The sequence below is a fragment of the Rhinolophus sinicus genome, chromosome 16 (assembly GCF_057876585.1).
Source record: "Rhinolophus sinicus isolate RSI-liver-muscle chromosome 16, RSI-T2T, whole genome shotgun sequence".
In the NCBI taxonomy this organism is placed as follows: domain Eukaryota; kingdom Metazoa; phylum Chordata; class Mammalia; order Chiroptera; family Rhinolophidae; genus Rhinolophus; species Rhinolophus sinicus.
Window position 1 is genome coordinate 165,103,076 of NC_142516.1, and position 15,956 is coordinate 165,119,031.

The following is a 15,956-nucleotide window of genomic DNA, read 5'->3' on the forward strand; positions in this document are numbered from 1 at the left end:
TGTCAGATTATCTTTATAATGCCCATATTGTCTGAATTCTTGCAGAAGCAACTTGGGTTTCCGAACATCTCAATACATCTATACAAACCACTTCTCACCTACTTAGGCTGATTGGTGTTCACATATAGAAAATAGGTTGATTTTTCTGAATTTTGAGAGATCCCGAAGATTTGAAGGAGATGAAGGAGAAATATAATTTGGCAGTCTCTTACAGTATTACCCAGGGTAATTGGTAACATTAGAAAGTGTTTTCCTGCATTTTATGTCCAGTTTCATTCTTTTGAAATATCTACTGATGCCTGGTAGTCAACAGCTTCAACATGCCCCAAATTTCTTGGTTTTGTTAACAAGTGTGTGTGTGTGTGTGTGTGTGTGTGTGTGTAGACATAACCTGTTTTTGAATCCTAGTAATTACTAATATTTACTTAATACACCGTTTGAAAACGTGCTGTCCAAATGGTTGTCAAAAGCTTCATTTCACACTTGAGCTTGCTGTTTAAGTTTCCTAATCAGAATGAGATTTAGGCAATTAAAATAACATTGTAATGGTTTGTATACTCATATATGCTGTGTTTAATTTTCCAGGATATTTTGCCTTTTTCACATTAAAAATGGCAATTCTAAACTCTGTGCTTATCTAGCACAGTGGAAGAATTAGCATTGTTTTTTTTTACATGAGCTTTTGGCATCTTTGGTCATGTATTTTCACCATGAAAATTATTCACTTATTTACTCTCTTCTGTGCCTTGAAAGATTATCAGCTTAGAGTTGCAATTTGATGTTCATTAGTTTAGTTAGGTTTTTAATATGCTTTAATTCCTAATTTTCTTGCCAGAATATTTTTGCCTTTAAAATAATCTTTTAGAATAAAATGATTTAGATTTTTGTAAATATGTCTGTATGTGTGTGTGTATATATACACAAATACGTATACATATAGTGGTGTTCATATTAATCTGTGAAATTATACAATATGAAAGCTAATTTATATATTTTAATAGTGAGAAATTAAGACTTTGGAGAAATTAGTATTTTTATGCATGTTCATATCTTTAACTTAACTTTCCTAAATTTTCAAAAGAAAACTGTAAGTCTGTTTTTAAACTCCAGCTTCCTATTTGGTACATTTTTTTTTCATTCCTGATCAATATAATTTTATTAGGTTACCACATTTTGAAAATAATCTTATAGTAAATCAGTGCAGACTAAGAATTTTCTGTAAATTCAAAACAAAAGTCAAAAAGTGTCAAATTTGATATAATTAACATGTACAAATGGATTTAATTGCAATATATTACCATGGTTAGCAGTTGCATCACTTTAAAGTATGCTTGTACATGTTAACTAGTACGCAGACTTTGAAAGCATTTAAGTTTACACATTGAAATAAAAGAGAAGTACAAGCTTCAAATATTGTCAGTCAGTACATTGCTTCCTTATCATTAACTTCATCTGCATTTTTATTCACATTGCTTTTAGTAAAAAAAATTAAGCTAAAGAATAGAAAATGATTTGAAAAATCTTGATATTGTTTTATGTGAAAGATCTGCACCACCATTTTCTGTGGAGAAAAACCATTGGGCAAATATTTCACAAATTCTTACATGCATTGATAAACCAGTAAGGATATATTTTTCTTCAAAAAAGCATTTCAAAATGCTTTGCAACATGTTTCCACTTTACCTAAAGAGAAAGGACCCTACTCTCTATCCATTTTCAAGTGTGGAGGGAGGTTTAGTTTGGGGTTTTGTTTTGTTTTACATTTAGTTGTAGGCATATTATTGGAAACTCATTTTTTCTGGCTCTTAAATTTATGAATTAGTCTATATGTATGTATATGGGTGTGTGTCTACACCTATATACATATATACATAAGTAAACTACAGAACTAGCGAATATTAAAATAATTGTCATCTAAAATGGCTTATAATTGGTTGGAAATTGTGTTGTTTCCTTTGTGTTGAAGTCTTGAATGATGACAGAATCTATTAACAATTTGAATATCCTCTTTTTTGTCCATAATAACCATTTATCACATGAGCAGTAAATTATATAATTGCTACTTACTAGAAAGATTTTAATTTCAGATTAAATAAATATATTCAATAGCATGATATATCTGTGTAGAATGTGTATCATTTAAATTTTCATTATAACAGTTTTGTGAAAGTGTTGATTTTGGGGGGAACATGCTACTGTGGATTGGTTGTTATTAACAAAATATTTTTAGACTTTAACATGTGATTAAATGCTCTGTGCATTTCCTAAACTTTGAAATGGAGAAAGCTAGGCCTGTCTTTTGATAAAAGATTCAGATTGTATGTTTTTCTGTATGTTTTCTAAACATATTGCTAACAGCTCTTGGTAACATTTTCAAATGATTTTTTTTTCCATTTATAGAACAGAGGGAAATTGAAAAATGACTTAGATTTTTTTTCTTTTACTTTCTTCTTTTTTTCTTTTTGTACTTTAAAAAGTGATAACTAGTTCACTTATGCTACATGCCATTATTATTCATGATAATAGTTGAGCTATCTATACAATCTATATTATTCACATTTTCTTTATAAAAGTACAGACTATTTTCTGTCATAAAACAATTCTGGGTTGTGTTAGAACAGATACGTTGTTAAAGGAGTTTTAAGGTTTCCTTCTTGCATTGACTGTCTTAAGCCTTAAATCAATGTCTGGTTCTTAATTTTAGCAAATGGCATGACACACTATATCCATGGAGAGCTTTTGGCAAAAACTCTTTTATCAGAATTTCCTTGATGTGTGCTTTACTCAGGTGGCTTCAGTTTCCCTTTAGTAAAATAATATTTCAGTGCTGGTGCTAGAGTACAGAACTATGTTGTTACTATGAACGCATCTTCTGCAGCTGATACCTGTTCCCTTTCTTTGTTGATATTTTTCTTTCTTAAACTTTGTCGCTCAGAATATCTTTAATGCTAGCCAAGGAGTCAGGGATTTGGACGTATTTTCATGGACTTCCAAAGCTTTTTTTCCCCAGGTGAGTTAACTGTAAGGAACATACATTATTCAGGTATTTTAGCATGTATAACAGATTTACATTATATCCTTTGAAGCCTTTGCTTTAGATTAATATTTTTTTTACCCCAAAAGATCTATACAAAGAGCTGCAGTTGAGTTTCCCCTGTAATCAATCCTTTTCTGTCTACTTCTGCCAAAGAATGTATTATTACTTAAGTTAAACTTTTATGTGACTTCAAATTTAATATGTTTAATTTTATGATTATCTTCTCCAACAATTATATCCAAGTCCAGCCTTTTCAGAACTAAGCTTATTTAGATGGGAGAGTCCCAACCCTATGGCACTTCTTTGTTTTCCTATTTTTTCACAATACCCTTTTGAGTGTTCATCTGAGAATGGGGAGGGAATATATAGAGAAAAAAATAACATTGCAGTTCATCACTTTTATATGCTGGTGCCAGATCTTACATTCCTGTATTGAATAAAACATATATTCTAGGGTTACTTGAGAATGAAAGACACAGTTGTGATTTTATGTCCATTAGATCTTTCTATACTATTTAGTATAAAAAATTGGATAGACTTTGTTTTATATTTATTATATAGTTTATTTAACTATTTAATAAAATATTAAATATTTTAATAAAAGTTTTCATACATTGCCTTTCAGTGAATAACTTGCAATTATTAGTTTTTGCCAAGACTTATCTCTCGATGTTACCCTAAATGATCAAAAGTTGGAAATACTGTTATACTTAGTTAAATGCTCTAGTTGTAGCATTAAAAACCAGTGAGATTATTTTTTTGCTAAATCTATTAATATTTGCTTGTGATTTTTGATGTCATACCGTGTAACTTTTTTAAAAAATCAGTTGCAGTAAGGACTAACTTGCCTCTTCCAACTATGAAATAGCATGATATATTTACTAAAATTGATTATTGACACGTAGACATTTTACAATATTTACTGAAACTCTTGTGAGTATAGTAGCACAATTTAAATAAAGTTCAAACCTTACTCTCCATTTTTATTTTGAGTGTTCTTTGTATTCATGTAGTTGTGTATATATATAAGTTTTTACAGGTATACATGCGTGGGTATAAAAAATGGGTATTTTAAGGTTATTTTAGATTGTAAATCAAGTCTGAATTTTCCAATTATTTAAAATTCTCATTAATATTAAATTGCTGATATATACCTAAAGAATTTTAGATAATATGGTATGATGATTGCAGTAAACGTAAATAAATATTGTCCGTAGTATATATTTGTATAAATAAAAATTGGTTATTGAGTACCATGATGAAATTTACAATATATTATGTGAAGGTTAATAGTGGCTCTAAAATTTTCCGTGACCAACCATATATTGAATTAGAGTCACAGATACAGAGAATTCTTGAATCCACGTTTTCTTAACATCAGGATTTTATTTTGAATTTTCTGCTATGTAATGGACATGTTTACATACCCCTTAATATGAGATTATTTATAGGGACAGAACTATTTAATAATATTTTATCTTGCATAACATGTTAGTGGTTTTTCATTTTTTATTCTAACATTACTAAATATTAATTTTAATCTAATATTTGAGTACATTCCATTATGATCATCTTTTACTTTATTTGAATGTAAAACAATTTGTAGAGTGTATATGACTGTATTTAAAAGTGGAGGTTAAGTTGGTTTTAAAGGACTCATGATGACAATGGAAGAAGCCCCAGTGTGGAACTTTCATTTACATTTACTTGGGAGGAAGAGCAAATAGGTTATTTTTTTCCCCATTGCATTCACATAGGAAACAACTTCATCACAGCATTAAGATTCAACAGAAAATTTAGGGCACATTCTTTTCTTTCATTTTAGAAGTAACTTTTATATCCAAACGTATTATATTTACATAAAAATTCATCTTTAATGGTAATCTCTCCTCGCTACTAGAAGTATAATCATCTTTTTCTAATAGCATTAATATTTATCATTGTTTAGTAATGGCCTAGGAAATGTAGCAAGACATTTTTATTTGTCCTATATTAAGAAAGCAGGAGTTGTTAAAATCTTATAAACATTCTTACTTCTTTCATAACTAGTAAATATTAAGATGTAGCAGTATTTTATGCCCATTTTTTTCATCATTGTTATCTCTGTTAATAGTTAAGTCTCCAGAGTCTTCACACCTATTATCTCTATTTATATGTAATTGTTACAGACATAAGTAGAAGGTAATGAAGATTTTGGCTTTTTAACCCATATCAACATACAGTAATACAGTACTAATGATTCAAAATTACTCAGTTGTGGTTCACATAGGAAATTATTTTTGTTTCTCCTACTGTTAAATATTTCATTAAAAGACGAAAGAAAAATCAAGTACTACTGTATTTCTCAAATTGTGGTGGGCAAAAGCCTGGGGTTCAGTTGCTCTCCTGCTATAGTTTCTTCTCCTCAACTTTATTTAAATTATTATTCAGCATTGAAAAACTGAATGATTCTTTAATGACAGTGGTGACTAACTCTTTGGTTATCTTTGGAAATGTATTTTCTTTTTTAATTGACTGTATTATGGAATTGTAAAAGATGTTACTAGGAATATGTTGGAAGTGATAATAGATTGTATTTTGTTTATTTATTTTTTTCCTATTCAAATTTTCAGGAACCTAAAACTAATACTGATGACTTTTTCAAAGACATGAACTCCTGCTGCCCACAGGAAGCAACAATGCAAGAACAAGAGATGCCGTTCTTGCGAGGAGGGCCAGGCATGTACAAGGTAGTGAAGACGGGACCTTCCGGCCACAACATCAGAAGCTGCCCTAACCTTAGAGGTATCCCCATTGGAATGTTAGTTCTGGGAAACAAAGTCAAAGCAGTGGGAGAGGTATGGATTCTTGTAGCTTCATGACTTCTAAGAAACTCATTTTTATATAATACTACCAAATATACTATCTCTTTCTTCCAAAGGTTGCCATTTCCATCCCAGGTTTTTAAATGTTCACGTTCTTTATTTGTATTGAAAATACTAATGTAATTTTTCTGTGCTTCTTGTGTACTAATTTTATTCTCATAATTATCCTCATGAAAATAATACATTAACAAAATGATGTGGAGGTTAAGTTGGTTTAAAATGATGTGTGTTGTATATATAAATGTTTGGTATTTGCATATATCTTTTTATTATTGCAAATGTACTACACTGTAATGGACTAACAGCAGTTTAAAATATTTGCTATGGATTGGTATGGAGATGTAATGTATACAAAGGGTTTCCTTTTTGTTTGTTCCCATTCATGAGTCTCACTGAAGTCCTGAGCAAATAAAATTACTCTTTTGTCAACTGTGGCATTTGCCTCAGCTGATGAGCTTGAAGATGTAGTGTGTCATGCTATTTCTCAGTGTCAGGGTCATTTTCAAGTAGCATTATAGGCACTACCAAACTAAACAATAGAGTATGCTGTGCTGTGACATTTTAGGTGAAAAAAAAAAAAAAAAAAGCCATGTGTTTTGGGGTAATGTTTAAAATTATTTAGGAATTATCTGTGCCTTAAAAATTATTATTTTAACTGAGGTCATAAAGAAGCAGTATTTTACAGAACTTTTTATTGATTTCTGTCTTACCTCAGGCTGTGGTCTTAATTTCAGAAACTTAATTTCATGGTAGATATTTATTGGAATAATTGCACTAATCAAACTCTTAAACATTTTGCTCATTTTCAGCCTGAATGCCCTAAAAGAATCAAGCCAATCAATCATGCTTTTTGTTATGTACTAGGTAACCAATTCTGAAGGGACATGGGTGCAGCTGGATAAGAACAGCATGGTAGAGTTCTGTGAGAGTGATGAAGGAGAGGCATGGTCCTTAGCTAGAGACAGAGGCGGAAACCAGTACCTCCGACATGAAGATGGCAAGTTGGCTTAAATTTGTGATTTATTCCCATTAACCTTTGAAATGCAGAAATTTAAAATGTATTTCTTTTTTTTGTAAAGAGCTTTCTGTGTTTTTATTTTTTAAGCAAAAGCAAAACTAAGGGTTAAAAAAAATCTTGTAATTGCTAAAATTTGTGAAATATATAGGTACTAAATGAATGCACATCAAAGAAGAGAATTAAAAGAAAATGTAGGACATATGAATCCATCTTTGTAAAACATGCTTTTTATTTCATTACTATGATTTGCATTATCATTTTTCTGTGCCAGTCCAGGACTGAATGTTTTACACTTTCTACCACTAAATGGAAGTTTGGTTTTCAACCACCAGTCGTAGTACTTTCCCTAGGCAGTTTCATTCGATTGAATTTGATTGAATTCGATTGAATTGAATCGAATTTCATTCGATTGAATTTGAATTTCATTTGATTGAGAATTTCATTCTCAGGAATGAAGCACTGAATAAATGCAGAGCATCTTTTGGGGGTTTCCTATTTTGTTAGAATTTCAACTTTAAATTCATTTTACCTTTTTCAGCAATGTTCTCATTTAACTTAAGATTTTCCATTTTGTCCCTCTCTTCATTCTCCTGGTAGCAAAAACTTATTCTTCAAAGTTCAGACCACATCATCACTTAGTGAAGCTTTATTTCTGATCATTATTAACTGATCCTGGCAGAGTCAAGAATTCTTTCTGTGTTCCTAATGAACTGTATTCACCACTGGGACAAAACTGATATATTAAAGTTAATTTTTATTTCTTCATACACAGATTGTGAGTCCTTTGTGGACAGGAACAGGGTTTATATCTGTCTATTCCTAATTCTGAAACAGTTTTCACACATACTAATTGCTAAGTTTCTTTCTACAAGTTGAGTCACAAAAATATTAGGGCATCAAAATAAATAGATAAGTCAAGCATAGACTTTTCTACCAAACTCCAAAATTATAGGATAATCTCAGATAAAGAACAAGGACATGCGTCTTTATCCAAAACAGAATGAACTTACAATACTCCTTATCCAAGAGGTAATATGGCCATAAGTATAAATAGATTCAAGAAAGTTTTGAAACTTGCATTGATGACAAAGTACATGTAGCTCTATTGACATTACACACTAAACCATCTCCTCTTTTCCCCCACAATAAGTGTTTGAGATAGGTTATATAATCTTCGTTTTATAGGAAAAGAAACTAAAATTCATATCATTTAAAATGACCTACCTAGGGTTATACAATTGGATACATGGCAGATTTAACGCTTGAGCCAAAATCTTCTTTTATATTTCAAAATATGTGCTCATTACAGCATACCATACTGCATCAATAATCCACTGAACACAATTTGAGAATCTACTCCCTCCTTTGTCTTTACAGATAAACTTTTCTTACCTAAAGATGATGTGGTCATAAAATGATGTTCTGAGATGGTAGAACTATTCTTTATTGTGTCTTGAAAAAGAAAAAGCTTCATTTGACATAAATCAGACATTTTACAGAATGACCTTCCCATTTATAATATACTTACTACATATTACAATGTATTTCTTACATATTCATAAATTGTTAAATATTTTAATGTGTATAGGAATACACACACACACACACACACACACACACAGTCATGTGAGTCTTAATTTTTTTTAATTAAAGTTTATTGTGGTGACAATTCTTAGTAAAGTACATAGATTTCAGCTGTACAATTCTGTAATACATCATCTATATATCACCTTGTGTGTTCACCACCCAGAGTCAGTTCTCTTTCCATCACCATATATTTGATCCCCGAGTCTTAATTTTTTAAACAAAACCTGGGGTGATAGGAAAGAAATGATAATTAGTGCCTTAAAACCACTAAGATTAGTCAATGTAGTATCCAAATAGTCTGCTCATTGGTATTAGTATGTAACTATATTTAATATCTAAATAAGAGGATTTGGCACTATAGTAACTTATTCATATAAAGTAGTATAAGTAAAACAAAAGCTTTCCTCTTTGTAAAAATTTGTTATTGGCCTTTGATATCCATAGATAAACCTAGTAGGCAAAGTTACTGCTGTGGTCAAAATAGACTCCACACTGGGTGCTAGACCATTCTGAGTCTAGAGGGTGAGTGCGAAGCTGTCTTTTCTGTTCACATGACTGCTCACGGGTATTTTGCAGAAGAAATATTCCATTGCTGAAATTCTTATACTGAAGAGCATTGCCTAAGGGAAGTGCTATGACTGATTTGTTGAAAAAAGTCTAGAAATGCTTGTAAAGGGTTAGACCATACAGTAATACTGGTACAGCAGAATTCTGATTTTCAGGTGGAAGAAAACACTCCATCATGTTCTTCTAATTCTTTTTTCTATTTAAAGGAATATTGGCTTTTAAAAAATATATTTAAAACACTTCATTTTCATAATGTTATTCTAAAGGGATAAATACTTTTTTCTCCTTTTTACTTTACATTACATTACCTTACTTTACATTTAGCAGATTTTATTTTAGCAGATTTTATTTTATTTTTTACCTGGCATTAATATGACTATTTTATTAGGATATTCGTGTTTATAGTATTATATCAGATAGAATGTGATAGCTACTTGATTGTTAGTTGGGGAGTAACAGAGTATTCATTCATATGTTGCATTCTTGCCATTTGTAAACTAGATAAAATATTGGCCATTTCCTTCTTGAAATAAGAATTCTGATACATTTGCTGACTTCAAAATGTGTTAATAGCCCTTATTACATGATGTGGTTTATCTTTTTTTATTATTATTTAGGTAGAACATCCTTATATAATAAGTAAAAATAAGTTAAAAGTTAAATTTTCCATAATTTCACATTCAGAACTTAAAATATTTTACAAGTCAAAATTTCCTGTGGTACCATATACTTAGACATTTTGAAGACTTTTTTCTCCTTGAATACTGATACGGAAAATATTTTGTTATCTGGTTTATATTATATCCATTTTTGTTTTATAAAATGCCCTTGTATAAAATTTGTTACAAATATGAGTTCCTGGTCCAGAAACATTAGTCTACATTCAGTTATATACACTGCCACAATAAAAGTAAATTGACTCCATAAGAACATATCCCATTTCCAAATTTAACTGTATATTTGATAAATGAAAACAAGGATTTGTTATATATTTTGTCAGTGTCAGTGCCCTAATTAGTAAACGTATCAAATCTAAATGTGAGGTTACTTTAAAGTCTGTCCATCATAAAATCTTTCTAATTTTCTCTTTATTCTATGAATAGGTCATAGCACATAAGAAACTAATTGTATAGCTATGCCTTTTATTGTAGAACAAGTTCTTCTGGATCAAAATTCTCAAACTCCTCCTCCAAGCCCTTTCTCAGTACAAGCTTTTAATAAAGGGGCGAGTTGCAGTGCCCAAGGATTTGATTATGGACTTGGAAATAATAAAGGTAAGTGTTTAAAAGTAGCCTTTTACTTACCTAACTTTAGTATTTTTATTACCTTCTCTTCTATCCATTTTTATTACTGTTTACCAAAAAACTTTTTTAAAGTTTGTTCGTAGAAAACTAACAATCAATGTTTACGAAGGTGTTCCTTTTATATTATTATTTTTAACAGTTTAACCTTAAATTTATAGGAATTCTTGCCTATTTGTTCCTATTTTAAGGACACATTTTGAATTCACATCATAAAGACTTTGTGTCACTATATCTAGTAAATGAACTTTTTTGTCTCATCTTATTATTTTATGAGTAATGTTAATGAGCATAAAAGAACTTTCCAGAATGATCTATTTAAAATTAAAATGTTTAATATTTTTAAGTAATATTACACATGACCTTCATTAAATTTGTGTGGTTTTTATGTCTAACTGGGTTTATCTTAGTTACCTTAGAATAACATGACATGATATGTATGGTTTTGGTATTTATAAAGAAGTGACAACGTAGTAAAAACAAAAATAAAAACCTAAACCATATTAATATAAAATGTATACTACTTTTTTGGCTGCATTAATGGAAGATATCAGCATCATGGACAATCCAAACATTAGTTATTTTGACATAATTTATACCTGAATTTCATCCAGAATTTCATTTGTATGCAAATTCAGACACATTCATGTTCTGAATCATGAAAATCAGCCATATTGTCAGCAGTTAGCGTACAGTTGTATGATGGGTAAGAGGGAGAAGACAGCCTCCATGGAAGTAGTCTTATTTTAAAGTGTATTTAAATTAATTCACAGGATTTGATTTCAAGAAATAAATACAGTTCACTATATACCTGACTTGCAGAGTAAGTGAAATAATGAAATAGTCTGCAAAATACAAAATTACATCAATATAGAGGAAATAGTCAATTTAAAATAAAACAACTTTCTGTTTGATATCTTTATTACTTTCCACAAAGTATTTTTATGAAGGAAGCCTAGACACAGATTTCTCTTGGGCTTTCCCTACTCTGTTGTGTTGGTCTATTCTGCAGGTTTGGGTACTATATGCTCGCTTGTTTCTGGTGGCTCAGATTTCAGCTAAAGCTAGATTGTCATACTTAAGTAGGATAAATTCTTGGTGGCATTTTCTTCATGTCCCTTTCCCTCTACCATTGTCAATCCTTAAAATCTCAGTGTTTACTTACCACTAGTATACTTCTATAGTAATCTGTTTTAAACCATGTTTAATTCAGATTGTATGCTTTCAGTCTCTAAAATGTCTGAATTATACTGGTGGCTACTTTAAATCAGTCTTTAAAATATAATTTCTTAAAACATCATAAACATCAACTTTCTAGAGATGCAAACATTTCTGACAATGTGTATTAAACAGAAATAATTACTACTTTTTAAAAGTGTGATTTTGCTACTATTGCTCAAAAATAGCATGTAGTTATTAATAGGCTTTTAGAATATTTATTAATAGATGTAGCAAAGAAATAATAAACTTTAATCTGATTACATATATTTAACCTTTATTTAACAATTTAACATTACCTTTAACAATAGTTCCCATTTTCTTTAACTCTTTATACTATCCAAGATCAAGAAATTATTTTTTGCAAAAATTCTTTTTCTTTAAAACCATTTTATAAAATTCTCCATAATTGCTAAAACCCTTTCTGTAACATACAAGGTTAACTTTTTTTAAATAAAGACATGTAGCTTGTGTGCATAGTTCTTTCCATATAAATCTATTCTTTGTTGGTGCCTCTTTTGAAATTTTCATTTATGAAGCTTTATTATATTTAGGGAATATGGCTGGAAAGGTACTGTTTTCCAGTTTCTGCATATGTCTGGATACGTTTTTTTTCCCCTCTTCTTTAGCATCATTTAAACTATTTAATATATATATATGCATACACATATATATATATATATATATATATATATATATGTATATGCATATATATATATACATATATATATATACACACACAAATAAATGAGGAGTGATGATCCATTCAATTATATTATTTCATAGTGTTAAAAATATTTTTCTGTTAATATCTTTTGATTTAATTTTAAGGAAAAGTGTCAGAATTCATATTTGAGATACTATTTAAATTAGGGAGCTCATATTCATTTTTATATATATATGTCTTATAGACTTGCACATTCAAGCAAAAGAGTTCATGCTTTTAAAAATGTATAATTTCTTTTGCAGTAACAACTTTAGAAAGAAAAAAATTATAACTGCAATGTATATATGTTACTAAATTAATAACATATATTTTGCCTCCCTTGAATCCTACATTTAAAAAAACCACTCATATTTGCTAATTTTCTGCATGAAGTGTATTGCATATGAGGCAGGGTGATACTAGTCATGGTCAGGTACTATGTACAAGACATCATTTACTTAGATCTTATTTATACGTGTATGATATTGAATCAACAATTCATAGATTCTTCATAGCCTCTGTTCTCCCACGCTGCTACTAGATGTTGTAAATGAATTCACATGGATTTGGGCTGTCATATAAGATCTGGTGGGATGCTTCCATTAAAACAATATGAAACATTTGGTCCCTAATTTGAGGATAACGATCACCAACTTCCACGCATTTCTGAATTGGCATAGTTTTATTTAGTTGTTTAACTTTATCTGAATGTCGTAAAGCACCATTTACTTTGCCATTTTGGATGTTAATTAATAACAAGTTGTAGTTTTGACTGTTTTGCCCACTGCAGGTGACCAACTGAGTGCCATATTGAATTCAATTCAGTCACGGCCCAATCTCCCAGCTCCTTCCATCTTTGATCAAGCTGCAAAACCTCCCACTTCCCTAGTCCACAGCCCATTTGTGTTCGGACAGCCCCTTTCCTTCCAGCAGCCTCAGCTTCAGAGTAAGTCTGTCAGTCTTACCTGCCTCATCAAGCCATTTCTGAAGCTTTGTTCTGAGTTGTGTATCAGTTACTAATTATTTATCAACTCACCAGATTGGTTTTATTTAATGAGGATGTTATCCCTTCCCATCTTTTTGAAGCATTTAAGCTATTCTGAGCTAAGACATTCTGCAGCTAAGACATTTGTTTTTAATCACACTTTTTTAAGAGTACTTATTAAAATATGACTAGTCTAATTCCTGTATTAGCAAATATATACTATAAAAAACCATTTGATTTAAAATTCTCTTTTATAATATGCACAACTATGCTAAGCATCAGTTGTAGGGATAACTTCCAATGTTTTACGTTGGATTTTTGTTACTTTGAGATGCCCCAAGAGAATAAACCTATTTCACTACACCAGTAGGTAGAGGAGAAACTGTGCTGGGCAGGTTTATTTGCTTCTTTTAAATGAATTTTGTATCCATAAGATGTATAGTAACTTAGGTGTCCAGATTTTCTCAAATTGTCGTTTCTTCTCTTGCTTTTTATTGTTTTGTTGTTCTTATACTTCACGCCAAATTGATCATTTGATCCCAGTTCTGCCTCCTAGGATTGCTCTAGCCCTTCATCCATGATAGTAATTCACACTGATATGGAAAATCAACCAAATAAATTACACTTAACTGAGTATTCTTTTTTCTGAATAACGTGCTGAGGCTCCCACTTCAACTTCTCAAAACTCCTTGCAATATGACAACATTCTTAGCCTTCAATTCACATGTTGTCTGTGCAACACATAAACATGCTCATTGAATGAGAGAGTTCATGCAAGTCTCAGCTTACACACCCTTTGTTTGGATTCCAATGCATGACTTGTTTTCTTCAGCAAAGTACATTCACATGGAAGTCCAAGTTATTTTTTTCTACAAAATTGGTAACTGTTATTAGTATTACTTCAGAGACTGTCCATCATTTTGTTTTTATTAGGAAGCAGAGTAGTGTGTAGTTAGCAAATGATGTTATTCACTATGATACAATTCTCGACCTTGGGTAAAGAGTGCACAAGAGTGTAAATTTTTCTAGATTTGTATTATACATTAGGCAAATTCAACTAATGAAATTAATTAGATTGGAAATGTAAGTAGTATCAATTTTTAGCTAATCATCATCTCTATTCATATATGATATTCACTTTAATGTCTCTTAAAAGAAGAATTTCAAGGAAACATAATAGTGGCATGTGTGTGTGAAATAGTTTCTTCCTTCTTGATAAGAATTACAGAAGAATGAAAGAGAACTGAAGGCTTAGTTTACTGATTTTATGGAGCTCCAGACTTTTTACACTTAGATGTACACAGGTTGCAGGACGTTCTAAAGCTAAGGACAAGGAGAAAACAAAAATGGAAAAAAATATAATTAGGCAGAAAATTCATATTACATATAAAATTTTTAAACATAAATTAATAATGTCATACTAGCAGCAGACGAGAAAACTAAGGAAAAAGCACCTTTTTGTTTTACCTAAAGGTTCATTACAAGTCTTAAAAACAAGTATAAGTACTGTTTCTATTTTACCAAATTATTTAATGGAATAATTTGAAACAAAATATAAAAACCATAATAAATTAGATTTGTCTCCTTGAAGGGATAATAGGTTTCCAACTGACATTGTTTCAGTATAATTTTATGTGTGTTGTGTCTAAATATTATCAGTACCACCACTTCTTTTATCACCATCTTGGAGCAAATTTGAAATCATGGCCTAGAAATGTCTCAATTACCAATTTTCTGAATCATTACTTGACTGTACTGCAGCAATGGGAATTCCTTCGATCTTTCTACAAACCTCTAATCACCAGCAGAGTATCACTGAAGTTTGACTTCCAAATTTCGGAAACCATAAGTCTTAATCTTTAGCTTAACTAAAAAAGCTATGTAATCTAAAAGTAGGTTTAATATTTTGGAAATAAATTACAATTATATTAATCATATCTTATTAGGAAAATTAAATCTGGCAGAGTGCTTATTGTTGACTACCTGAGTGAGTTATCCCTTCCTGAACTTCACTGCCATCTACCCCACCAGCATTTCATCTTGCTTTAAAAGATGAATTATGCATACTAAACTTCCTTTACTAATTACTAAAATTAGATTTATTTTTGTTTTATACTTTTGTGATACTAAAAACATTATGTACAGAAGACCATAGTTGTAAATTTATGCTTATACTGCTCGTCACCGCTATGCACTAAACACTGTACCTTAAGCACTTTAATATATCCTCATTTGAGATAATGTTTTCATTTTGCAAGTAAGGAAACAGGCTTAGGGAAGATAAATGATTTAGCCCCGAAACATACATAGTAAGATGGTATAACCCGAACATGAGGCTGATTCCACTGACTGCAAAGGCCTTGTTTTTAAATATTCAGCTTTGCTTACTGATAAATAATGCAAAATCTGTTCATATATATATATATATATATGTGTATAATTTTTTTAATGTTCTGCTTATATTTTGTTCTAGCACCTAAGAGTATTAGCTTTATTTGGATTGGTTATTTTTTCCTTTATAGTTTAATTTTAAGAATATAGCTTAGTTTGAAAGAAAAAAGATTTCCTGAATGTCATATCACAAGTTCCCAGCTAAGTAGACGAGCTCCACAGAAACACACATAACCTGGCCGTCATGTCAACTTTTAGCTAGCATTTCTAGCATTATCATGA

General features: G+C 30.5%; 1 protein-coding gene across 15 annotated transcripts in view; it reads left to right on the forward strand.

Moving 5' to 3' along the window:
- The window catches only part of MYCBP2 (MYC binding protein 2), a 244,475-nt gene that overhangs the window by 170,378 nt on the left and 58,141 nt on the right, over positions 1-15,956 (forward strand). For 7 of the 15 annotated variants that reach the window (XM_074329400.2, XM_074329402.2, XM_074329405.2 and 4 more), the window contains 5 exons: positions 2,936-3,010; positions 5,650-5,874; positions 6,766-6,898; positions 10,225-10,347; positions 13,065-13,244. In XM_074329400.2, the coding sequence (XP_074185501.2) occupies positions 2,936-3,010; positions 5,650-5,874; positions 6,766-6,898; positions 10,225-10,347; positions 13,065-13,244 (736 nt within the window). The remainder of the gene's footprint in view (positions 1-2,935; positions 3,011-5,649; positions 5,875-6,765; positions 6,899-10,224; positions 10,348-13,064; positions 13,245-15,956) is intronic. The other 8 variants (XM_074329403.2, XM_074329407.2, XM_074329413.2 and 5 more) reach the window with 5 other exon arrangements.